Genomic DNA, 26,423 nt, shown 5'->3' on the forward strand with positions numbered 1-26,423 from the left:
TCACAAGGGATAAATAGAACTTTATTTTAAATAAACATTTGCACTCTGTACACAGCCCCAGCGCCCCAGGGCTCAGTCGTCAGCCGACTTGCGCACGTCAAAGCTGCCACAGGGTCCCCGCAGCAGCTCAGCCAGCAGGGCCAGCAGCCGCCCGTGTTCCTGCTGCACTGGCAGCGGCAGTGCGGCCAGCTCGCTGCGCAGGCTGCGCTCCACCATGCGGCCCAGGGCCCGGCGCAGCTCCCGCAGCAGCCGCACTGTGCGTGAGTCACCCTCCAGCCTCAGCAGGTCACTGTCGCTCAGTGATATGGTGGCCCGGCGCCCATCATCTGCAGGAAAGGAGAAGATGGTGGGGAGCCACAGTGAGGCCAGGCCCTGGAAACAGCCAGCCGGGCTCAGCCGTGGGGTGGGAGACACACAGCACCCACCACGGACGTGGACGTCCCCGTCAGTCAGTAGCAGCACAGCCAGCGGGTGCACCTGGGAGGAGTCCCGCACGAAGACGCTGCCATTGGACTTGACAGCCATGAAATACGTCAGCCACCGGCTCCGTAGCCGGGTGGCCTCCCTGGGGAATAGAGGGCTGGGTGAGGTGAGGCCCCACTTCTGGCCCATCCCAGCTGCCCTGCCCGGCCCGCCTGCACCCCACCTGTTAATGGTCGACTTGTGCAGCAAGATGTTGCCTGATTTGGTCCTGTACGTGACACTGTTGGGCTTGAACTTGCCCTGCCGGGTCACCTTGCCCTGCCTCACCTGCAGGGGCGAAGGACAAGATGGGTGGGCTGAGCAAGGCGCTGCGGATGGGAGAGAAGGCTGGGGCCCAGTCGCCCCTCCCAAGGCAGCACCTGGATGAGGTTGGGGTAGAGACCCGCCATCAGCACGCCCTTCACCAGCTCTTCTTCCTCACTGTACTCGTTGCATTGGGCTGAGGCCAGAGTGCAGTCCGAGGGCTTCCCCACCAGGAAAGCCTCATAAATGTTCTCGGAGAACTGCTTGATGAGTCCTGGGAAGGCAAAGTCGGGGTGAACCTGGGCACCAGGGTGTCTGGGAGGGCGAGGGGCTCGAGACGTGTGGGACCTGCTGACCATGGATGAAGCGCAGGCTGGGTGCGTAGAGCAGGTTCTCCTCCAGATAGTTCTCGCGGGAGCTGCGGTCCTGCCAGCGCAGCACCTCCTCCCAGCCGGCCACGGCCCGCACGAAGGCCAGATGGTCACTGCCGCTGTCGTGGCTCAACAGGGCCTTCACCTGGGGAGGGGGTTGGGGACGGGCTAGAGTTGGCCACCTCAGGACAGGAGGTGGTGCAGGGCTGCAGGGGAGTGCCAACGGGCCACGGGCAGGGACTGGTCTGACCTTGTCCACCTCCGCTCGGTTCTGCAGGCTGCTGCTGAAGGGGTCCCGGGTGAGGCAGGAGACGACCACCAGCAGCGGGTGCAGGCAACGGAAGATGGCGGCCAGCACTATGGCCTTGGCCAGCCGGGGGTCGGTGGAGATGTGGGCCAGGCGCTGCCCCAGGGTGGTCAGGTACTCCCGCTGGTCCAGCACCCCTGCAACAGGCCAGCGGTCAGGCACGCCCTGGGAGCCACTCCAGCTGGGCCCAGCCCTGCCACTCACCGATCTCCTGGAGCAAGATCACAGCCTCATCCACGGCCTTAATGTTCGGACTGTCCACGGCTTTGGAGAGGAACTCCACCGCCTACAGTGAAACAGCCCTGTGAGCCTGCGTTCCCATTGGCCACCCAAGGCCGGCCAGCCCGCCTGCCCGCCGTGCGCGTCACACCGTCTTTTCCGGCATGTGGATCTTGGCCTGCAGCACCAGGTTCTCCAGGGGGGTGCGAAGGATCTCCGGCACTTGGAAAGGGACCATTTTCTCCAGCCGGCTCCGTGGGAACAGGTGGTAGGCAAAGCCTGACTGGCAGCGGCCCGCCCGGCCCCGGCGTTGGATCACATTGGCTCGTGACACCCACACTGTCTCCAGGCAGGACACCTGGGTAGGGGACAGGTGAGCAGTGACCCAGATGCCACAGGACTTCCTCAGTGCCCCATGCCTGGCCGTCACCTCACTTAACCCCTCAACAGCCCCACCCCAGCAGGGACAATGAGACCCCACAAGTGTGGCCTTCTCCAGACACACAAGGCCGATCTGGGAACTGGGCGTTCTTTCCCTGGGGGCCCAGGAGACGGGGGCCACCTTGGTCTTCAGGTCGTAGCGCTCCTCCTTGTGCAGGCCGCTGTCCACCACGTGCACGACGTCGTTCACTGTGATGGACGTCTCGGCGATGTTGGTGGCCAACACAATCTTGCGCACGCCGGCTGGTGGCTGCTGGAATATGGCCTTCTGGTCCATCATGGGGACGTTGGAGTGCACTGGAAGGCAGCAAGCGTGGTTATTTATGGGCATGCTCCGGCCAGAGCCTCTGTGATGATGGCAGGGCAAGGATCTTCACCCCATTCTCTGAAAGTGAGGCCCAGGTCAATATGCCCAGGAAAGGCTGCAAAGCCAGCACCCAGGCCCATGAGTCCCGGCTGGGTCGGCCCCAGGACAGAAGTCCCGCGGAGAGAGTGGGTGCCCACGGGCTCACCTGGCAGGATGAGGTACTTGCTCTCATGAACGCCTAGGGCCTCCTGCAGCCGCTGCTGTACTCCTTTGATCTCCTGCCATCCAGGTAGGAAGCAGAGGATCCCACCTGTAGAGGGAGCTACAGGTATGAGCGTGGCTCCGGGTACCTGGGGTTGGGGCCAGGGCGGGCACGAGTGGGGAAGGCACCCACCTGGCTCCCCGCGGGCATCGATGTGCAGAACCAGGTCAGTGACGAGGTCCAAATCCAGTGCACATTCGTCCTCAGACTGGAGTGGGGGAAGAGAGGCCAGTCACAGCCCCAGGCAGGGCCAGGGGTCGTGTACAGGACACGGCCACCAGGGACACAGTGAGACTGACACCTAACATGTCCCCTGCAACCCTCACCACACCCCTGCCACAGCCCCCATCATTCCTGTTTCTGTGAGAAAAACCAAAGCTTGGGGAGGGTACCTCGCGCCAAGCCACCAGCCACAGGGACAGGCAGGGGCAGCCACCAAGTCAGACGGGGAGCCCTGGGTGGGAAGGGGCGGCGTGCTCTCACCTCGTGGTGCCGATGCCGGTGTGGGTACTGGTGCTTGCCCAGCTTGGCCAGGATGTCCTCCAGGTAGTGCTCCTTGACAGGGTACATGAAGCCGGGCACCTTGATGACGGGGCAGCCACCGAAGTAGCGGGAGAAGCGCTCGTTGTCGCCGGTGGCGCTCATGAGCACCAGCCGCAGGGCGGGGTTGAGCCGCTGCAGGCCCTTGAGCAGGATCAGCAGGAAGTCCGTGTTCACGTCCCGCTCGTGCACCTCATCCACCACCACGTGGCTCACGCCCTCCAGACTGGGGTTGCCCTGCAGCTTGCGCAGCAGGATGCCCACGGTGCAGAAGAGCAGGGCTCCACCCCGTGCCGGGGGCTTGCTCTCCAGGCGCACCTGGAAGCCCACGTTCCGGCGCAGGGAGGGGCCCAGCTCGTGGCTGACCCGCTGGGCCACGGACACGGCCGAGATGCGGCGCGGCTGCGTGATGATGACGTTGCAGCTGGCACCTCGGCCCTCGGTCACGTAGCGCTCCAGCAGCAGCTGGGGGATGCGCGTGGTCTTCCCACAGCCCGTGTCCCCAGAGATGACCACTACTGGGTGCTGCTCGATGGCGTTCAGGATGGTGTCCCGATGCGGGTCCACAGGCAGCTGCGGAACCTCTTGCCAGACAGGCCCTCGCCGCCGCCACATCTCCAGCAGGCTCTGGCTCAGACGTACCTCCTCTGCCTCTGACAGGGGCACATAGGGCTTGCCTGTGATAGGGTCACTCAGGGGCCCGGAGTCCTTGCCCAAGGGCAAGATGTCATCACTCTGCAGCCGGAGCTCTGGGGAGATCCAGGAACTGTCCACGGGGTACTGGGTGGGGGACAGGAGAAACAAGCGAAACGGTGAAAGGGACGCCTTCCTCCTCACTCGCACCCAGCCCCTTCCACGTGACTCTCTGGGTCGCCTGCTGTGGCACAACCCCCTGGGCAGATGACAGTCCAGGACTGCCCTGGGACGCTTGTGGGCGAAGCTGGGCTGCTAGGGTAAGGGCCCCCCCAGGCTTCATCCTCAGTGGGGAAATAGGGAGTTACTAAGGCCTGTTGTTGCGGGTAGAAGCTCTGAGTCTGGAGAAGATGGAGGCAGGGATGGAAGGGGTCCCCTTGCCTGGTTCAGAAAGGTCTCTATCTTGCGGAGGATGGGCTCAGGCAGCTGGATGGTACACGGCCGGCGCTGGGTCTCACCCAGCTCGCGCAGGGAGGCCAGGTTGTACATGGCGTGGGTGAGCGGCTCGTTGTTCCGGTCCACCAGGCCCAGGCTCTGGGGGTGGGAGGGGGGGTGGCACACAGGGCTCGCTCTGTCCGCCTCCCCAGAAGTGGCCCAGGCAGGTCGGGGCTCTAGTGGGAAGTCGTGCAAAGCAACTGCTTTCCTTTCCTAAGATTTTGGTTTCTGGCTGACATGACGCAGGAGGGAGAAATAAGGAACCAGGAAAATGTAAATCTCCACCAAAGGAAATCAACTAGTTAAAACGAATGCAAGAAAAGCAAGCCCTGACAGGTTCAAGCAGACAGCCTCACACTTGACGGGGGGTTGGGGGGGTGGGTGTGCTCCTGAGAAACCTCCCACAGCAGCTGGAGCCCCCACAACTGTCCCATCTCACTTCCACAAATTGCCAACACGGACTCCCTGACACACCGCACAGGCTTCCTCTGCCTCCGCGGCCTCCCCGGAGCCCACCCGCCTCCTATCTGCACGGCGCCCGTTCCATCTGTGACCCCATCGTACAAACGGACATGGCATTCCTATTTATGTGGCTTGATAAAACAAGCCACTGGAAGGGAACCATTGCATCCTACGTCCCTACGCCCAAAGCCATCTCACCAGAGATAACACCTCAGGCAAGTGTGTAAAACCAATCATTTTTCTAGTGTTGTGTCCCCATCACCTGTAATGTCTGGATTCTGCTCTCCCCCTGAAGGCCAGGTCAAACACTCCCTCCTCCAAGTTTGCCCCCACAGGAACCAGCATCCTTCCTACTTTGGTCTCCTGGTTGACCTCAAGGACAGGCATCTAGTCCGTGCACCACAGGAGGTACCAACACAGCCACCTTGCTGCAGGAGAGGCTTCCACCTTTCCCAGGATGGCAAGAGTTTACCGGCAGCTGCTCTGCTGGGCTGGGCCGGCCCATTATTCCCTGAACATTGCTCCGGCTTGGGGCTGCTTCCTGAAATAGGACTCCAGCAGCTGCGAGGCTTCTGGTTCTTGTATCTGTCAAGCTAATTCAGACCTCCTCCAAGCTCTCCCAGTGAGCCCTAGTTCTGCTCTTGAGCCAGGGGTATCATCCATTTCCTTTTCTGTCACCACTTACACGTCCCTGTCTCTCTTCTGTTCTCCAGGCTCTCGTTACCTCTCACCATCAGCTATATCTAAAATGCACTTCACAAAGCCAAACATGCACCATTCAGAGTAAAGCAGGGCCTCGATCCTCTGGTTCTGCAAACTGAACCTCTAGACATGGGTCTAAATCACTAATTTCTCGGGCAATCGTGACACAAGGCTAACTCCCAGTGCTGGGGCATCTGCTGACCGCCAAAGCCCCTTCGAGGAAACTGCCAGCCGGAGGCCAGTGCCTTTGCCTTGCCATCGTTTGCTTCATCAGTCTTCATCCCGGATAAACATCATATTACTCGTTTTGGCCACAAAGCCCTGGTTCTCAGGATCTTTCTAGACACTGAGCTTACCACTCAAGACAGGCGCCATCTCTCCGGCTTTTCACCATCCACAATGAAGGTCTCCTGCTAGCTTCACCCGGGTTCTGCCCACAGCGCTAAAAAGGCTGGGCTCACAGGCCAAGCCCTTCCAGAGGGACTGTGTCAAGTCCTGGGGACAGCAGCCACAGCCTGACAAACAAGGCTTGGAGACCAGGTACTTCCATGGCCAGGCCAAAGCCTGGTACGGTGGATTTCACTTCCTAAAACGTGGACCCGTTTGCCAAGGGCACTGAGCACTGAGACCTCTCACACTTCGGACCAGGGACCCTCCTGGACTCACCTTCAGTTTCTTGCAGGCCAAGGCTGCTGCCTTATTCTCAGCCTCTGCTTTGCGACGCCCTTTGGCAACAAAGGTCATGGGACAGGGCCAGAGCAGGGTGAGGGTGGACAGCTTGGTCTTGGTGCCCACAGTATGGAACTGCATGAGGTTCTACAGGGAAGGCGAGAGAGGTGGTTGTGAGAAGGCAGACTGAAAACATCTGCTGCATTCTCAGAACACCAAGGAACCCGGAGATGGAATTAACCGCCAGCTCAGCACGTGCCAAATACGAGCCACACGACAAGTGCCACCATACAGACAGACAAAAGAGACGCAAGCCCCCACGCCCAGCGCCTGGACTTGCTTCTCCTGTGCTGTGAATCACAGGCGAAGATGGTGTCCAGGCAATGGCACTACCTGCCCTTCTAACTCACTGTCCTCTCAGCATCTTCAAGGCAAACAGCTGTGCTGGCAGCTGTGTGCTAAAAACCAGGCACATCCTAGGGAAGCCAAGGCCCACGCCCGGAGAGGTCTGCTTCACCAGAGCCCCTGGGCGGGCAGCAAAGATGCAATTCACACCTCAGCGACACAGCTGCCGCACCCCGACCCCTCCTTTCCTGTCCGCCACACCTGACAGATATGGCTCTCCCACTCCCACAGTCCCCAGCACACTCCCTGTGCTCCTGTGTTTTGACTTCCATTCTGTCCTCACTCTTCCACCCTCTTTGCTCTCCAAGGACCCCCCAGCTGGCCTAGGTGTGGGCTGGGAGAACAGATGGCTCAGCCCTTCCACACACCTGTAGTTTCCCTCCTACCTGGTCTTGCGGAAAACTAGGCACAACCAAGCCAGCTTCCCACCCCCATGCATTTTCAGGAGATCCAACTCACCTTAGCTGTGGAGGACGACGTTGCAATCTGAATCACCTTGGCCAGAAGGTTCTTGGGAAGCGGAAACTGGGTCAGAGCCCTAATAGCACTGTCATCGTCTGTCATTTCAAGGGAACCCCCCCTGGGAGGACCAAAAGTTTAGGTGAAAAAGCTCTATCTTTTTCCGGGCCAATTTCACCCCGGGCTCTGAGACCCCGGAGGCAGGACACTACAGCGGGCAGCCAGGAAGCACGAAAAAGATGATAGACTGGGCATCTCTGCTTGGCTGGTGACATTCAGACACGCAGCGTGGCCGACGCTCCCTCAGTTCCCCCAAACACAGACGAGGGCAGGGGGAAGGCAGAGTGGTTGCTGGGCCTCTGAGGGACCCAAATGTCCTCTGAGGAAAGGGCCACACTGCTGTTTTGCCAAAGCCCAGCCCCACGTACAAGACCACAGCTGGCTGTCCCCTGAGAACAGGCCGACGGACCAGTGAGTAACGGGGCACATAGGTGGAGACATGGGGCAGGGGCCCTCCTGTCTCGGAGAAGGCATCGCCCCACTCCCATGTCACAGTGTGGCCAGCTTCCCCTGCACCCCGCCTCCAGCTGTACCTGAGTGGGGTGTGGGGGTCCTGCTGGGTCATGGACAGGAAGTCGGTCACATCGATGGTCCCCTCTTCTAGCTCTTCCTCATCTTCCTCTTCTTCTAGGCCCAAGGAGCGGGATAGGCCCCCAGGGCCCCCTGGCCTGATGCTCTCGGGATTCAGCTGCCGCCAGGAAGTGGGTGGCATGGTGGGTTCTGGGCGCCACCAGCTGTCAGCCGGAGAGCCAAAGCGGTCGGCTAGCACACGGTATTTGGCTGCATCAAACAGCTCATTCCGGGGACCCAGCAGACCCCAGCCCTGGGGGGAAAGGGGCGTTGTGAGGGTCTACACCCCCCTCATTCCTCAGCCTGCCTGGAATGTGCCCGGTTACACTGTAAGTCCCTCGTGTGGGAGCCATGCGTTTTCACCTGTCTACCCGCCTCAGCTCCTAGTCAGAACTGGGCATAGAGAAGACACAAAATGTCTAGCTTTGGCAGATGAAAATGACAAGGTAAATTCTTACACCTCTTAGACGAAAGACAAAAAATAAACAAAAAAACAAAACCCCAACGGGAGGCAGACACATTCTCCCAGTGATCTAAGAAGCCTCAGTGAGTACAGCAATTAAGACACATGTAGCCCACCCCACAAAACAGATACACCTTGTGACACAAGCACCCTAGGCTCCACGGGAAGACTCAGAGGACACTGCTCCCTAAAGCAGTAAGGATGGTGAGAGGGGTGCCAGCATCACCAAACAGGAGCGAAACTAGGGTGAAGTGAGGTACTTCCCTCAGGAAAAAAAAAAGAATCCGATGCTGGGAACATATTCTAGAAATAACCTGCAGTGTTTTTAAAGCCACTTATACAAAAACATTAGTTTAAAACGTGTTGTAGTTTCATTGTTTTCTAGAGAGTATCAAATAGAACATCTGCTGAGTCTCTGCACGTGCAAAAAACACCCGCAGCATCAGCAGGACAGACGACTCCTGGTCCCTGCCCTCAGGAAGCTCAGAACCTAAGAAGCAGAACCGAGCTGCAGACAACTGGTCTCAGGAAGAAGAAAGTGAGAAGCCAGAAGAACAAGGAGCAGAGTATGAATAAAGAATCGGTTCAGGAAATTCAAGTTGGGAGTGGTAAAGGCAACACAGCGAGACATGGCCACGTGACAGTGGACATGGACGCGTCAAGTGGGTTTCTGACATTAGGGCCATGTGACAGTGGTCACAGCACGCCTGTTCACAAACAGCCAAAAGGCAGAGCAACCCAAGTGTCCATCGAAGGAAGAATGGATAAACAAAATGTGGTCCACGCACAGAGTGGAATATTATTCAGCCTTAAAAGGAGTGAAATCCTGACACGTTACAACATAGATGAACACTGAGGACATTATGCTGAGTGCAACAGCCAGTCACAAGAAGGCAAGTATTGTATGATTCTACTTAATGTAAGTTTCTTAGTCAAATACACAGAAGCAGGAAGTAAAATAGTGGTTGTCAGGGGCTCGGGTGAGGAAAAATGGGGAGTTAGTGTTTAATGGGGACAAAGTTCCAGTTTTACAAAGATGAAAAAGTCCTGGAGATGGGTTTGCACAACAACGTGACTGCGTAATATTACTGAACTGTACATTTCAAAGTGGGTAAGATGATAAATTGTCTTTTGTGTATTTTGCCACAATTACACATACAAACAAAAAAAGGCTTTGAGCACACACAGGGAAAGAGGAAGGGCCGGGGAGCAATGTGCTCGTGACTTGTGCACACAGGCTGGGTTTAAAGGGTCTTCCAAGGTCCCGGGAGGGACCAGTTTCTCCCCCTCGGCACTACTGACATTTGGGCCAGCTCATTCTTTGCTGTGCCTTGTAGGACATTTAGAAGCATCCCTGGCTTCACACCAGTACCATTCCTCCAGTTGTGGCCACCAAAAATGTCTCCAGACATTGCTAAATGTCCACTGGGGGACACCTCCCCCTAGTTGAGAACCCTTGAACTCTATGGGAGACAGAGACTTCTTAGACATTAAACACAGAGAACGTGGCTGAACCTCTAAGTCGAGATTTCTCTAGGGAAAAGGGGTATCGAGAAAGAGATGTTTACAAAGCGTGGGTGAGGAAAATGGCCTTGGGGAGCCCCAGAGGGAAGGAGGAGCAGGTGTCATCCAGAGGCTGAGGAAGGGACGCCTGGCAGTGCCAAAGCTACAGAGCATTCGAGCAGAGCAAGGACCAGTGGCTAAGGGCTTGGTCAAGCATTGTTCCCGTCAGTCAACAGTCAGCTGCTACACGTCCCACTGTGTGGATGTGAAGATAAGCCAGCGAGCGCAACACTGGAGCAGAGAACATGCGAAGCACAGCATGGGAAGCTGTGTGCGGTGGCCGCAGGGCCAAGGGGAGGGATCAGAGGACACGCTTAAGTATTTCTGAAGCGTACAGAAAAGAATCAGAAGAAGAAGAATCTGAGAAGTAAGTAAAAGGGTGGGAGCGGTGGGGAGGGGACACAGAGGGGACAGAGAAAAGAGCGGAGTGGTTGGGGGCGCAGGACAGCAGAGGAACTTTCCTCCTCCGATGTAGGAAGGAGCAGACACAGTGAAGGCCGGGAGCCCATGAGCGGAGAGAAGCCAAAGGACAACGCTGACAGTTTTGTCCTTGTCAGAGCAGAGATGGAGACCTAGGACCCTGAGTAAGATTCAAGGTTGGCACAATCAATGAGGAGTGGAGAGAAAGGTTGGAGAGAAGGTCTACAAATGCTTGGAAACCAAAAGCCTGAAAGCAACCATGTGCGACCACTGGGAAGTGAGGAAAGCCAGTACCATGCTTCCATTGCAAGTAAGAGAGGACATCTGGATCCAGGGAAAACACCATTAAATAACGGGAAAAGACAGATAGAAACCCAAATGGACGTACATCCATGGTGCTGTATGTAGGGAGTGTGCTTCATGAAGGGGTTTCTTTCTGTGGTTTCTGAAACCTCAGAAAGTAGGTAACTACAGTGGCAGGAAAAAACGCTATTCCCTTGTTGGCTGAACAGCAAGAAAGGAACCACGAGGCGGGAAGGGCTCAGGACAGGTGAGTGGTGAACCCTGTCAACCTCCACCTGAAAGGCCATCAGAGCAAGGGGCAAGGAGTGTCCCAGCAGAGAGGTCTGCATGGTTTTTGCTAGGGGAGGGTCACCTTGAACAGCTGGCAGGCCGCGGCTGCAGCCTGGCGCTCAGCATCGATCTTCTTGCTGCCATAGCCTTCGACCTCCACACTCTTGGGCCACTTTATGTGGAGGGTGACTTTCTGGGGAAGAGAAGACAGAATCAGGACTCTTGCCCCTCCAGACTGCAAAGCTGTTGCATAGCCCGCGGAGACTCAGCAGCAAAGCCGTGGACCTCACGGCAGCCGTGCAGGACAGACCCCCCGCCCCCCCATCAATGACTCCTTGTAAGGCTCTAATTCTCCCATCCTCAAGCCATTCGTCCCACCTAGTTCTGCTTCTTCGAAGTGCCATGTTCTGGCCAGGGGGCAAGGTGGAACCCATCTTTAATGTTAAAAATCTTCATTCAGAATGGTTTGCCTGCAGGCTTCAGTGGGTCCCAGGACAGACAAGGCTGTTGGAGCAGGAATTCCCATCGTCGTCTCTAACCCTCTGCAGTGCCAGTTAGTTGCATGGGGGGGGTGTTACCCAAGATGAGAAGCCCTCGCTTCACCTGCCCTGGGCTCCCTTTCCCTAAACCAGGCTCTTCTTCAAACCTAGCTTTGCTCTGAGATTCTGCTGACTGTTTTCAATTCAGAAATGGCCTCCTTGACAAAGAAATCTGAAGGAGAAAAGGGCAGCCAGTCTTCTTCCTGAGAGGCAGACTGACACGTCCCCGCCAGCAGTGGAGTTACCTTTTTCTTCGGTCCATTTGTATGTACGTAGACCAGTTTGTCTTTTGCATGTGAGATGCCCAGGGCTCTTCCAATCACACTGTTGAGAAGGTTTTTGGGCTGTGGGAATTCTTTTAATAGGTCCCTAGAAGCTAAGAAAATAAGAACAAAAGCATTATAGTTCTTTTCCTTTTAAAAACTCCATGGGATGTGTATTAGGGCATCCCTGGGCTGGATACACAGGGTGTTGGCTCATGACCCCAAACCACCCAGGAGCATCGTAGAAAAGGAGAGCAGAACGGCTTCCGAGTTTACAAGGGAGACTGGGGCTAGACCCGCTTGCACCACCATCTCCTGAAGGAGGGCCAATGCCCTGCGCATCACAGAGGGAACCAGCCAGCATCCTTTTCCCCACCAAGCTCCTGATTTAAGACGCCAGCTACAAAAGCTGAGATGGCAACAAACCCCCTATTCTAATGTCTGGAAGAAAGCAATGAACAAAGAAAATAAAAATCCACCACACACACAAACTGGAGATTAAGACAATGCAAGACCCCTCCTAAAATCAAAGACACATAAAAGGGAGGATTTGCCCAAGTCTAAATACCAGGTTCCAGCTGTCAACTGTCCTCAGCACCCTACAATAGGTCTCCCTAGAGTCAGACTATGTGTAGGGACACTGATTAGAGACCTCTGTAGCTGAGACACAGGTGTGAGCTATTCCTTCCCCGAGTCCACTGGAGTCATGTGGTGGCAGGAGGCAGCAGACACTCTGAGACGTACCTCACTTTTTTTACTTGGACCAATCCCAGAGCACAAATGAGTGAGATGTCCACCTAGAGCCAGCTTGTGCCAGACACAGGGCTTAGCCAGACCATGAAGAAGCCTGCTGGGAGCATCTAAAAACAGAAGGAAGGGCCCCAAAGCACCCGAGTAGCCCTTCAAGAAATTCATGGTCAGAGACCGACAGAGGAGAGAGGAAGCCTTTTCATTCTCCACTCAGCCTCTGGCATAGTCAACTTTAAACCAGCTCCAAAAAGAAACTTTGTAGGGTGTACATATGCACACACGTGCACCTGCACAAATCAACCCTAAATCACTGGGGAAGCTTGTTCACAGCACTGGACAGACACTTGATCCCTGGGTTCTGATGTAGGGAAAAGCTCCTCCAGGAGTTCTGACGGAACCCTGCTGTCTGGGGTGAGGCTGCTTCCTTGGGGCAGACTCCTGTGCAACTAGCCAAGAGGGACAATCCTGTCTGGCTCTGGCGCTCCCTCTAAATGATAACTTGCAAAGCAACTAAGAATCAAGCAGTCAAAAAAAAGTACTATCTAAGTAGACTCAAAAGAGTTTGATTCCCAAGGACCCAACTTTAAGTAGCCCACTAGACCCACAGGTATAAACAGACCTGTGCTGGTGCCCCCTCCAGCTCTATAGGGCAGGCAGGCAGAGGCCAGCACTCTCCATCCATCCCTGATGGGCAAGGATGCTCTCACCAGTTTCATTCCATTCACTTTTCAGGAGGCACAGCGCTGCGATCCACCAGAGCCATCATTCCATCTCTACTTGAGATCTTGAAGTCCCAGGTGTATTTGGGGCTTTTCCCCACACTGGTATGTATGTGCTTTACCCTTGATGCTCTAACGCTTGACCACCCATCCGGGCGACGTTTACCCGTTTTCTGCCCCTCTCTCCAGGTCCCGCGCCTCTCACCTGTTCTTGCCTGGTGCAGGCGCTGCAGTCCCAGAGCCTCCGTGCTCGGGGTCCATGGGCGCCTGTACTACACTGAGCTTTAGAACAGCAGGGCTGCGACCCGCCAGCGAATAGCGGTCTCGATCGGAGAGTGGGCCCAGCCCGCCGGCCCGACCCCGGCCCGCGCCCCTAGCTCTGCCATCCCCAGGAGTCAAGGGCGTCGCGCGACCCGGCCACTGCCCTCACCGTTCACCACGCTTCCGTCGCCTTCCTCGGGCCCGCAGGGAGCCACCCCCGCCTCGGTGGCCTCCTTGTTGCGGTCGGGGCGGGCGCAGTCTGATGAGAAGCCGCGCGAGCGTCCCTGTCGCCCGGCAGCGCGGGAACCAGGCTGCCGCAGGCGCGGAGAGACGCCGGCGGCCAGCGCCATGAACCTCCTGGCGGCCGCCATCGCGCTCCCGCCGGCCCCCGCGGTCCCGGAGCCAGGCAGGGACAGCGCGGAAGGGCGGGACCGGGCGGCCTGCGCGCCCCCTGCGGGACGGGCGGACCCGAGGGCAGGGCCGAGGCGGCCCCAGCCGCCAGGCTCCATCCAGCCTCACACAGCACAGGGCCTCTGGCGCCCTGGCTCTAGTCAACCCGTGAGCACGCAGGCCCTGGGCCGGACCCTGCCGAAATCACTCCCCGGTAAATCTAAACCCACAGACTCGTCACCTGAATCTGAGGGAGAAAGAGGGAATGAGATATTTTGGGAAATAGTGCAGACCTAAGTTCAACATCCATCCGTAAATACCTCACGAGCCCTGGCAAATGGGCTTGCACTCCAAGCCACGGTGTTAAGAGAACTGCACTGCAGACCACCCAGTGTTAAGAGAACTGCTAAACGAGGGCACCCCATCGCCCTGAATGGCTTACAGAGTACACCCGGGGAAGCATCTGGAGCCAGGACAGGGAAGACCTCTTGACCATAACCAGACCAGATTTACTCCCCAGCGCTGGCGTCAGAGGTCAAAGACCTGGACACTGGGCCCAAGAACCAAGCTGGTCCAGCAGTGAGAGCCTGAGCTGCCGTTCTTCACCTGTTTGAAAACCAGGTGGGATTGGACCGAAACTACTACGCCTGTGTTCTAGCCAGGCTCGTTCCTCTTCTGCCTGTTATGGCACAGAGGAGCAGGGCTTCCCGTCAGCTGCGAATCAGACTGAACCCGCATTTTGAGGCAGTGACAATGACAGCAAGGGGGCCTCAAGGTCTCATTTGCTTGGAAGGAGGCCTTGGTCAGAGGTTGGCAGTGCAGTTGGGGGGTAAGCTGGGAGGGTTTTGTTTGTAAACTCTAAATCTGACACTGGTGATCCCCTGGAGAGTTTATTAAAACATGGCTAGGAGCCACCCCAAGAGTTTCTTAGTCAGTAGGTCTGCTGTGGGGGCCCGAAAACCTGCAGTTTTGACAAGTTCCCAGATTTAACAAATTCCCAACACTTTGGGAACCACTGGCCAATGGCCAGAACATGGGGTTTGAGTACTAATATTGGGCTTACTTAGTCCCAACTCCATCACTTACCAGCTGTGAACCTTGGACAATGGCAAATTAGGGCAAACTTGCTCTGCTCATTTGGCATGGCCGTGGTTAGGATAAGATGGGAATGTCTGGAAGGCAGCTTTGCAGAGTGCTCTGTTAGAGAAGACCCGGCCTTCTGAGGTCTGAGGTAACAGGGGACAGGTGCCTTAGAGACAGACCCAGGGCAGGATGGGGCAGCTTCAACTCTCGCTCTTCTATTCCTTCCTCAGTTGGTTTTTATCAAGAAAGGGGCTAAAGTAAAAGTGGCCTTGGCAGCCATGATCTGACCTCACCAGGGGACACCACCATCTGTACCAAACACCCCCACCCAGCTCCTCCACATTGGGATGGCAAGACCCTTGGGGCAGAACATGATTCTCCAAGGGCTTTGAATTTGGACAAATGGCACTTTAATTGGCCAAAAGCTCAGGCATCCACCCAGCTTCAGGAGTATTCAAGGGCTCTTAGCAGCTCAAATTCCCTCAAAAGAACCCAGAAGCTTACGAAGTCTGGTAATGGCAGCAGGGGCTGAGGCCAAATTTTGAAAACGGGGGTGTCTGAAAGCTGGAAAACAGCCTAGACAGAAAGACCCGGAGCCGGAGCCCATCAGGGCGCTTCAGGAAGCCCTCAGTACAGCACTCTGCCTCGAGAACCAGCGGAGTCAGGCCGAGGTGGAGATGCTATGGTTTCACGGGTCTGCTTCCAAGAGGCCAACGTGGAGGGATTAGCCAGGAGTTTGTTCAAGCTGGGTGACAGGGACGTGGGGGTTCATTATACTACTTTCTTGATTTTAGAAAATGTATTTCAAACACATTTGAAATTTTATGTAAAAAATAAATAAAGCATCAGGGGACACCAACCAACTAGTTGGTTCTCAGGGAGCACCTTTTCCCCTTTTCCTATTTCATTTACTTCATTTGGGCTCTAAGAGCTGATGTCACCTTGAGTAAATATTTCATCTCTACAAACCTCACTGCCTCTTGTAAAATGAGGACAACTCTTAGACCAGCTCTTGGAGCCCTTCTGGTTCTGTAATCTTCTCTCCCTTGGCCGAGAGCAGGGATTGCCAAACTATAGCCTGCAGACCAAATCTGCCCACTGCCTGTTTTTACAAATAAAGTTTTATTGGCATATAGGCATGCTCATCTCTTTACGTATTATCTATTACTGCTTTCATGCTATAATGGCCGAGTTAAGTAACTGCAAGAGAAACTACACGGTCCACAAAGCCCATTTACTCTCTGACCCTTAAAGAAAGTTTGCTGACTCCTGCTTTAGGGGACCTTGAAGAAAGTTACAGGGGCTCAGGCATGCGCCCCTTCCTTTCCACCAACATTAAGCCTTCTCTCCTCCACTCTCCATTCTTTAGGGAGGGAGTGTTGACTCGTCTGCCTGTAAAAAAGAAGGGAATTTCTGAGAAGAGAAAAGGGTGAGTGGCTCAGAGGTCTGTCCGCTCACTTCTGGATCAAGCACACCATCTGGTACCACACGTGCTAAACAACAACATCTAGCAGCATGGAATTACAGTGTAAAAGACCCTGAAACTTTGGAGGCCCCAGGAAAAAGCAACAGGAGGAAGCCCAAGCGAGTCCCGACTTTGGGCAGAGCAGAGAACTTCTGGAAGGAAAGAGAAGGACCACCGACACCTGAAGAAACCAGGGGTCTCAGCCAACGTCCTCAACCATAGTTACTTTATGGATGGTCCAAATGGCAAGAAATGGTCCACTTGATCGGGAACAAGAAAGGTAAGGAGCTACAGGGGCTGGGGGGCCACCCTGACCACCCTACCTGTCCTCACTGCTTTCCCACTCACACATGTAAGCCACAAGGGCCCTTAAGGTAAACCACCACACCAAGAGGAAGGGACACATCTGTCTAAGAGAATGGACAAGAAAGACCAGTTCCAGGCCCCCAGGATCCTGCCAGGAATGTTAGCCGTGTTGCTTTCCGGTGCTCTGCGTCTCCGATCTGGGTTTGTGGGCAAACTTCACAGGGGAGGCTTAGAGGTGTTTCTTAGTTTATTCACCGTTTACCTTAAAAAGAGGCTTTGGTCAGAAGTTGGCAGCGGGGTGGGGATGGGGGTGGGAGGGTGTAGCTTAGGAAAGAAGGTGATAGTTTTTCCCAATTCCACATCTGACTCTGATGGGCACTATAACCTATTCAAGTGGACAGTTTTTCTGAGCGCTGTTTTCCTGTTTGAACGCCAGAAGACTGTTTCTGCCACATCCTTCCTGCCTGCCTGCCACCAAAGCCCCTAGAGAATCAGAAAACATGGCAGACAGGTCCCAGAGTCATATATGGACTAAGAGGTCTGTTGCTTCTGTGATGAAGAAACAGAGGCAAGAACCCTTGAGAGAGAGAGAGAGAGAGAGAGAGAGAGAGAGAGAGAGAGAGAGAGAGAGAAGGCCGAGATGCATACACCCATGGGTACCTTCTGGAGGCACAGCTGTGAGGAGACAATCACACTCAAGGTCTGTACCCCTCAGGGGAAGACAGAGTGGGGCCTGAGGGGCGGCCCCACAGGGAGGAACTGCCCCTCCCTAAGGCGGCGACCTTCTCCTCTGCATGTGCTCAAGGAGGCATTGCCTACCTGTACTGCCTGCGTCATCCCAACTAACCATCTTTAAGCTTAGCCAAAGCACATCTGACACTCTCAGAGCCACTCACCTGCCATGTTGGAAATGTTAGCGTTCAGCCTTTTCGAGTTACAGGGCATTTTAAGAAAGAAGAAAAAAAGGGCAATCAACTCTTGTTTTGGCAATGGTAGGGGGCGGCATTTCTTTAACACCTAAGTCAAATGGTCAGAGGGGCCGGAAGTACTCATTTCTATACTGCTGGCCGTAGTTGGGCCATTGCAGCAGGAGGGCAGTGGGTGTGCAGACTGCATGGGAACATGGCAGCCGCGTGTGCTGCAGAAACCGTGGTGCTCTGTGCTCCCTGCACCCCTCCCGAGCGCTTACCTTCAAAGCACTTTACAGACAGAGTCTAAAGGGGACATGAGACAAAGACTCTATGACCTAAAACAGCGTCCGTCTGCTAGGCTACTGGGGGAAGGGTGTGCGCAGGCAGCCAGTGGGGCAGAGAGAGGCAGCGTCAGGACAAGAGACCACAGGAGCACTGGTCTTAGCAGACCTGGAAGAGATCTAAGTCTGAAGGAAGAGAGGAGACGCTCACAGGCAGAAACGCTTCCCTGGGTGCTATTACTGGGCCCGTCCCTGGATATCAGTGGGACCTGAGCTGAGCCGTCCCGAGGGCTCTGACATTCTCCCCGACCAAAAGGGAGCCAGATGGACTAAGAGGCAGATTTTAATGTCAGTAAAGTGCTTTGAGGTGCTGGGGGAGACAGGAAGTGATTGACCAGGCATCCCCAAAGCCTCCAAGATGGAGGGTGCTGGGAAGAGTCTGGCCCTGCTACGAGTGCCCTGTACTTTTTAAACCACCTGAGCCATCAGCCTAGAGGAGCCAAACCCTGCAGATGGTCCATGCTTGTGCCAAACAGCCAGACTGAGCCTAGGCTTCATTCCTGGTCACATGAGGAGGCCCCAGGAGATCACAGGGTCCAAGCCATGTAGCCAACGACCATGACATATAGCCCAGACCTTTCCACGTGATCTCACCCTGAGGGCTCCAACTGCTCGGCTAACCCCACTCCTCCTCACTTCCCAGAGGCCTGGCACCCGGGCTCCCGCTGCTGCCCACCTCCCCAGACCCTGGACCAAACTGGTGCTGGAGGCAAGGCTCCTCCCTTACCTCGAGAGATGGTCCCTCCAGGGGCAGGGTTGACACACATGGGTGGAAGGCGGGGTGGGGGAAGTTTGCACTGACGCTGCCTGTGCTGGGCCCGATCTGGGGAAAGAGAGAGGGCATCAGGGCGGAATCTTCTCACACCTCACAGTTACAGACCCCTGGACTGACTCACCCCAGGCCATCTGTGAGGGGCTCTGGGCAGCACGGTTGCTGGGCAGTATCTGGAGCCAGTCACAGGTTCTGAGAAAGTGTCACCAATGCCACACAGAAAGAAGGCAGTTGTCTTTTAGAGATGTGATGATACATGATAGCCTTGTAGAGTTCCCTCCTTGACTCTCACAAAAGCCCTCAAACTCTCCCTGTTCCGTTAGCCACCTTCTACGAGTTTAACACCCACCCCATGTACTTCTCTATAGTCTTGAGTTGTGAGGCTGAGACAGGAGAAGAGTTGAAAACTGAAAAGCCATAGTACCGTGTAAACCCCTGGGGTTCTTTCACTTGTGCCTTCCACTTTTGGTAGCTGTCCTTGTATGGGTCCCCCAGAGGGCCACTTCAGCCACCAGGCCTCAACTCTATTTCTCCCATAAACCCCCGCACAATATTAAAGGTGTGTGATTTTGCAGAAAACACATATAGTGTCAGAATAGAAATGCCTGTAGGGACTTCTGGAACACAGTACTTAGGATCAAGGTTTATTTTATCTTGGAACTCACTCCAGCTCTGTCTGGAAGCTAAGGCTGGAAATGACCAGCTTCACCTCTCTGTTCCTGTTTGAGAAGGATCCCCATTCATACCCAGGGATGCTGGATTTGAAAAAAGAAAAGAAGAAGAATGATTTGATTACTGATTATCTCATTGAGCATTTTCAGTAATTGGGGCAAAGCTGTTATAATCCCACATCCCTGAGCCCGCTTCTGACCATGGAGCTGGAAAAAACTGCATGTCCTTGCTGTTGATCCAGTGCTTTTCAGTTTTGTGCTCCCTGTAAAAGACTCAGTTTGCTCTTTGTGGCCTGACTCTGATGGCATTACAGCTGAGAGATAAGAAACTTATGTTAAGTTGCTGACGAAGGCAACAACAGGTCACTTACCAGGCACTTAAGTATTCTAACTGGGGGGTGTTGGCAGCTCTGTTGAATGCCATAATGGGAAAGATGGTTGCCACAGGGAATTGCTGTAGCCATCACCACCAGAACCATCAAATGGCCCTGCCACTGAGACTGGAAGCCCCTGAGTACAGAAAGCCTCTCTGAGACGCAGCTGTCGCCACCCTGGTGTCCCCTGTGCAGCAGCTGCCCAGTTGTGCAGCCACACAGCACACTGCATGCTGAGGCCAGGCTGCCACTCTCCAGCAAAACATCGGCTGTGATCTGCACCCCAGATAAATCAAGCTACTCACATTTATCAAGGACCTTCCAACCCAAGACTAGGTGCTGGGGACAGACCCAGTGCTTTTCTACATCATCTCAAATCTTCACTATATCCCTGAAGATAAGGGCTGGGAAACAGGACCAGGTAAGTTAACACCTTGCTCATGTTGGTGGGGACCAGATTTGAACCCCAGCCAGTCTGACTCGGGAGCCCCAAGACTCACACCACATGACATTTCCTCTCAAGAGTCATGACACCTTAGGGAGCTCATGATCTCATCATGAGGAACAAAGAAACATATAAAAACTCTGTAAGAGATAAATTACAGTCCTATAGAACAATATAAAAGTGTCACAAGGCCACACATGACCAATTGGCAAGGTCATGATGTAAACCACAAGTGATATCAGCATTCAGAAGACAGGAAAGGGTATTCGGCCTTAGAGTCAAGAAACTGAAAAGATAGGTTTGCCTGAAGGACAATATTCTAAACAGTGACTTTCTGATTGATGGTTTTCCCTGAGACTTCCAAGCATGAACTGGCTGTTGGTGAGAACACAACACTTACCTGTGTGGAAGGCAAGGCCCCAAATAAGACTATTAGTCCTGAGGCTACTTAATTACTAACACAGATGGTGAGTTTACCAGGTGTCAGGCCCTGTTCTAAGCTCTTTATGTGTATTAGGCCATCTGATCCTATGAGGCAGGTACTATGATCTGGCCCACTCAGATCGTGAGGAAATCGCAGCAGAGGGGCTTTGTCACTTGCTCAGGCCTCCTGAGCGAGGGGCAGAACGGTAACCTGAACCCACTGGGCACCTGGGTCCGGAGCTTTTGCTCAGAGAGGTTGCACTGCCTCCAGCTAAACTGAGTGCTATTGATGTCACCCTTGATGGACAATCTCTCAAACAAATCCATCCCAGCCTAGGAAGTAACATCACAAATGCTATGAAGGAATTTTGCCCCCAAACTCTCTCACCTGGTACCATCTCCCTATCACGTCCGAGTTAAATGGAAAAAGGAGGATCGTGACTTTATCGGGCCTCCATCTCTTCACAGAATCAGTGCTCTTAAGTCAGAGACGCTCCCACGATAAGAAAGCCCATTTCCATCCAACTTCTACAAAGTGGACCACAAAGCCCACTGATTAGCAGGGAGACATAAAGCAATTAAATGTACTTCTTTTCAGCTCAAAATGTGCTGTCCACACTAATCTCAAGTTCAATATTGCTTTTTTCAGACACAGTTAACCCACAACCAAACCAGGATGACAGAGATTAATTTTTTTCATGTAATATGGAAACAGAGGGGGCGGCTTAAGACAGACAAGGAGGCAGGAAGAGGCTGCTGTGCCCTGGTACATCCAGCCCTCCTTCTGGCCCCATTCGGTGGTACCAACAGGCCAAGATTTCCCAGGCCTCTAGGAGCATAACTTGGAGAAGAGATACAATGGAAAGATCTCTTTAATCAGCGGTTAGGGAAGGCCTCTTACGGTTCTCATTTATTTGGAAGATGCTCAGACAGGTGCCTCGCGGTCAGCCTCAATACAGGCGACAGGCCTTTTACTCTGTTCCCTTAAGGAGAAAAGTCACGGTGTGGGGACAGAGCCAGGAGTGCAGTTTCCAGGCTCTCGGCCTCACGTGGAAAGGTGCTGGCTCAGGTAGTAAATGGCCATCAACTGTGATTGGATGGCCATCAGCTGTGGCTAGTTGGCTGTCAGCTGTAAACAGTGAGCCTTTGGCCACTAATATAACTGCTGTGGCTATGCTAGCAGCAAATGGGGGCTGGCAAGAAGATGGTGGCTGAGCTAGCAAGCGGCGGAATGTGGATTGCGGATTGCAGAGAGGCAGATTGCAGCTAGCAAATGGGGAGTTGGTCAGTTGGCAGAAAAGCGACAGCAGGTCGCACGTCGTGTGAATTCAGCCTCCAGTGAGACTATAGTGGTGTGACTCACCCACCTATGGCTCCATGGGTGTTCCTTTTTGGCCTCACCGTGTCCTGTGTTCTTGTGTGGAGCGGGAGCTGAGACCCCGCCAGACGCCCCGCGTGACACATGGCCTGTCTAAGGCACACAAAGCCCTCCCTCGGGGCCCTTGAAGTCCTTATCAGCTACATCACTTCCTGTAAGCTACCCTCCGCCCTGCCAGGGCTCAATTCTGCCATTGCTGATGCAACTCTCTCACCCCATCTGCTGGAGGGCACTGATTTCAAGACTTGCCACAGCTTCCGTGACCAGGAATATAACAATGACTCCATCCACTTCCAGCAGCGTTTATGGAGACCTAGCTCGTGCAACTGCTGTGCTAGGTACTATGGATGATAAAAGAGCACAACAGGCCCTGGCTGCAGTGAGCCTCCAATCTAGTGGCGCAATATTTCATTTAATTCAGAATAGACTACGCACCTGGTATGGTGCTGAGGCAAGTCGGACAGAAAAGATTGCCTTTGGTTGACAGAATCGAAAACGGTTCATGGAGGAAGGAAATGGTATAAAACACTGGCGTGGAAAAATTCGTAGGATTTCAATAAGCAGTGACTACGTGGGAGAGGGCATTTCAGGGGGAGGGGTGGCAAATGTACACCAAGTCCTGGGCAAGAGGTGGCACGGGTTATGAGGATCACGCGTGATGGAGGACTCTGGAAAGTCACCCAAAGAAGGGGTCCAAGAACAACATACTGGTGAGGGGTTTTCACAGCCTTCACAGCTGCCCGTCACAGGGAAGAAGGGCACGAGGTCAGAAGCACAGTTAACATTCTTACCTTTTCTGAATGAGTCCAGGCTGAACATTTCTGGCCAGGAGGGAAAGCTGGAATCCTAAAAAGGGTGGCCGAGAGGCAATGGTTAATATTCCCGGTCCAGGAACCCAAAGGGAAGACTTCAGTAACACAGAGAACACTGTCCAGAAGACGAGAGAAATAAAGCTCTTTACTAATGAGCCCCAACTGCTGCTCCCAGTCTTACGGACGGAAGGGTCATCTCCACTCTAGAGTAATTACATGTCTTTGTTTCTAATTGAGAGCTTTCTTCTGTGTCCTAACCTCCCTGGACCCTGCTAAACAGAAGGCGATGCATTTCGTCATGAGACATATATTTCCAGCTCATCAGAATACTTGCAGTTTTCCTGAGACTTCTAGGAAGAAGCGAAATTCTACATGGAGCCCTTTTCTCGTGTGGCATCAGGAAATGGGACTGATGACGGCTTTAAGGAAACACTGGCTTACTGGGCTTTCACAAAACCTAGTGAAGCCCCTAAGAATGGGATGTGACTGACAGTATCAAACAGTATCTATAGTGATTCAAAATAAAACGCTTTTCATGGCCGAGTTTCTAATATTAATAACAAATATGAAATTGATAGTTCAACTGTTGGCCAAAAATTTTGGTGCATTTTGCTCATTAGTACATTTAACTGAGGAATCTACCTAGAGACTTAAAAAAAAACAACCCAAAAACCACAAACAAGTAATGCCTCTGGTTTAACAATTTTGTTTTCGAGAAACACTCACACTCATAGATGTTTTTAACAATGCAGTCCTCCTGGGTTGGTGCAGGAACACTATGTGGCCTTAGTTTAAAAACATCTACACAATGCTTTAGCAAGTCAGGGTAATGTTCAACATTCCTGGGAGTCTACTGGGGCCTACACCCCTGCTCCTGACTGCTATTCCCTCTTAATCGTGGGATGGTGGGGGGTGGAGGGCTGACCTGGGGCCGAATCTTTCAGGTCCATAGCAGGTCTGCCCTGATGGCCTCCTCTCCCCCAGGGATGCCGGAAATTTCAGCCGATAGGATATGGTAGCTCAGAGAGAAAACTTCAATACAATATCAACAATGATCCAATTTACTTTAAGAAATTACATTCTGTAGACGCCTTCTAGCCAAAATAAAAGAAGAAAGGTATAATTTGAGATTCTAATTTTAAAGAAAACCTGAATATTATAAAATCTAAACCATCTAAGTGATTATTTAAGAAACAATACTTTCTTGCTAAGAAATTATAAGTTAATTTGCTTGTAAATAGGCTTTTGGTTTTGCTTTTAAAAAGTCCCCAATCCTCTCCATGGCAACACTATCTCATGTAACATATCATATAACACTCTCTTTTCCTGTATCAGTCTAAAAAATATAGTATGATATTCAAGATAGGATCTTTTAAAGGTATTTCACAGAGCTCTAGAACATTTCAGAGATCCAAAAGACAGTTGCCCTCCTTGTCACACAGCATTACGTCGGAAACCTTCACAGTTCTGAGTTTCTCTTAAATAATTCAGAGATAAGTAAAATAATATTATGTCAAGATTTCTTGCATAATGAAACACCATTTAACTCCAAGTAGAGTCACTATGGGATGATTCAAGGACAGAGAGCTTCCATAATGACTAATTAAAAATGATACCCGTCATCTAAGATAGTCACAAACGAACTGAATATATGCCTTTTGCTTCACAGCGGGGCTGAGCAGCAGAGCCAGCACAGCTTTGTGTGCGTGGCTAAGCCAACTTACCTTACAAGAGCAGTGGAAGTCTCCGATTTTGTAGGCTTTTGAACTGGAGCTGAATTCTCTGCTTGCTATTCCTCATCACGAGGCTGGGCCTCCTCCTGGGAAGTACAACCCTGGGTCCCTAAAGAGATGGCCCCCCACGGGGAAAGAAAGTTGCTCCGGGTCATTGAAATTCATTTACTAACTTTGACAACAAGGACAAGTGTTGTTAGCGGTGTGAAACACACACACTGGACCCACTGGCCTCACTTCAGGACCTGCCGTGACCCACTCTAGACCCATCAAATTGTGAGCTGCCCTTCGTCAGCACCTGTAAGATACCAAGAAAGAGACCTCATGGTAGAGGGGCTTGTAGGTCTGAGAGCGTTTTCTCCAAGCCCAGAGCACGGCCTACTGCGTTCTGAATTCTGCTCCCACCATGACTATAGAGTGAACCCATCTAAGGGAGATAAAGCAGCTCTTCCAGAGTGGGGAAATAACAACTAGATGTTGAATGCCATTTTTAGTTTACAAAGTACTTCCTTAGACATTATCTCACTTAGTCTATGTAACTACTCGATGAGGTAGGAATTCTCTTTCCCAGAGAAGGTTACACAACTGGCCCAGGATCCCACAGCTGCCTCAGGGCAGAATGGAAATCTGCTGACGGGGACTGAGTTCTAAAGCTTACCTTCCTTATGCTACACTACTGTCCCAATTCCCATGATATCATGTCATTACCTAGATGTGCCATGGCTCGGTCTTTGCAATAACACTTTAGAGTGACATCTTCAAAAGTTGAAAGGGGCAAGAAGTGCCCAACTGATAAACTTAGGACCACAGCCACAGAAGTTAAAACACATGGAGAGTAAATCTCTTTTGGAGGTAAAGGGATACCCTACACAGGTTTTTTAAAAATGCAGCAAAGGATGTATTTCTTGTTCCTTAAACAGCTACACAAATAAAGAGCACGATCCTAAACCCCAAAAACGGTATCAGGAAAAGAGTGCTTTCTCCAGAAAACTCCAAAACTCCAAGAGTTAAGTGTAAATTACAAGATGTGGTCAACACCCACGATGAGTGTGGGATGACTGCCTTCAAAGAATGTGCAAAGGAAACCATCAGACAACGTCTCTTTTCACTCTGGCCAGTAAGTTGCAACCAAAAACAGGTTGAGGGTCTGCAAGTGGCCATCTGCAAGTGGCCATCTGCGGTACACCTGCTACAGTGTGTGGCAAGCCCCTGTGGACTGGGGGTGCAAAGTGGGACAATCTGTGTCTTGCAAAATCACAATTAAGGTGACCAATGTTGCCACAAGAGGACTAGCTAGACAGCACGCTGAAGCCATACTCTTGGCTTAGGGGTTCTGAGGACCCCTGGGACTCCAGTTCACTGCAAACAAAGAACCCAACATGCGTTAGGTCTTCCCTGCGAAATGGGACAAGGCACCACCAGCAAACAAAGAACACCTCACCCCTTGGCCTCCCCCAGTGACAAGGTCGGTGCAAAAGGGGGCAAACCAGGGGGGACAGATTGCACCAGGCCTCCCTTTGGACGAACGGTCCAGGCCACACGGGGAGGCAGACAAAGGTCCCAGGGCACTCCGGGAGCTTTCTCCAGGCCCTGCTCGGGAAACCGAGCATCCCCTAAGGCGGAGGCGTTGTTGCGCCAATGAAGCTGCCTCTCCCGCGGCCCCCGTGGAGCCCCTGGCTACCAAGACGGCCCCAGCGGACCTGTTTGCCCCCCGCCCCCGCCCCAGCTCCATGGCAACGGCAGGCCGAGGCCTGGCTGCCCACGATCGGCCCGGCCGGCTTCTCCCGCAGGCCTAGGATGCCCGGCCTGCTCCTCGGGCCCGCCCGCTCCTCCGCCCCACTCTCCGCCAAGCCGGCGGTCGCACCCGGGCCCCTCCTCGCGCTGACCACCCCTGGCCGCGGCAAGCTCCTCAAGGGGGCACGAAAGGGGAGAATAAAAAGCCCAATTCACCTGTTGTTACAGATGTGAAACAAGCCTCGGTGCACCGCGCATGAGCCGCGGGCCCCCCCAACTACGGCCAGACTACAACTCCCACCAGCGATGGCGCGGCCTTTTCCGGGTCCCGGGGCGGAAGTCCCGCCCGCCGCCTGGGCGCTCTCTGCCTAGCCTCTCCGGCCCCGCCTCCCGCTCTCAACCCTGC

At 53.6% G+C, this 26,423-nt stretch overlaps 1 protein-coding gene across 10 annotated transcripts; it reads right to left on the reverse strand.

Annotated features, from left to right (window-relative positions):
* Window positions 1–26,411, reverse strand: DHX30 (DExH-box helicase 30). Of its 10 annotated transcripts, XM_019723983.3 has the most exons (24): window positions 26,234–26,411; window positions 24,275–24,392; window positions 23,476–23,582; window positions 22,530–22,584; window positions 18,403–18,498; window positions 17,320–17,348; window positions 11,432–11,562; window positions 10,730–10,840; window positions 7,592–7,881; window positions 6,999–7,119; window positions 6,132–6,281; window positions 4,248–4,400; window positions 3,117–3,953; window positions 2,766–2,841; window positions 2,577–2,681; window positions 2,186–2,361; window positions 1,775–1,981; window positions 1,609–1,690; window positions 1,348–1,541; window positions 1,083–1,242; window positions 843–1,000; window positions 647–750; window positions 426–565; window positions 1–326 (listed from the first exon to the last, which is right to left on the reverse strand). In XM_019723983.3, the coding sequence occupies exons 3-24, from the start codon at window positions 23,498–23,500 to the stop codon at window positions 73–75; spliced, it is 3,654 nt and encodes a 1,217-aa protein (XP_019579542.2). In that variant the 5' UTR covers window positions 23,501–23,582; window positions 24,275–24,392; window positions 26,234–26,411; the 3' UTR covers window positions 1–72. The 10 variants fall into 10 exon arrangements, with proteins under 10 accessions (XP_019579542.2, XP_074168547.2, XP_019579544.2 ...); XM_074312446.2 differs by lacking the exon at window positions 23,476–23,582; XM_019723985.3 differs by lacking the exon at window positions 17,320–17,348.
* Between the last annotated feature and the right edge of the window lie 12 nt (window positions 26,412–26,423).

The sequence above is a fragment of the Rhinolophus sinicus genome, chromosome 5 (assembly GCF_057876585.1).
Source record: "Rhinolophus sinicus isolate RSI-liver-muscle chromosome 5, RSI-T2T, whole genome shotgun sequence".
Taxonomy (NCBI): domain Eukaryota; kingdom Metazoa; phylum Chordata; class Mammalia; order Chiroptera; family Rhinolophidae; genus Rhinolophus; species Rhinolophus sinicus.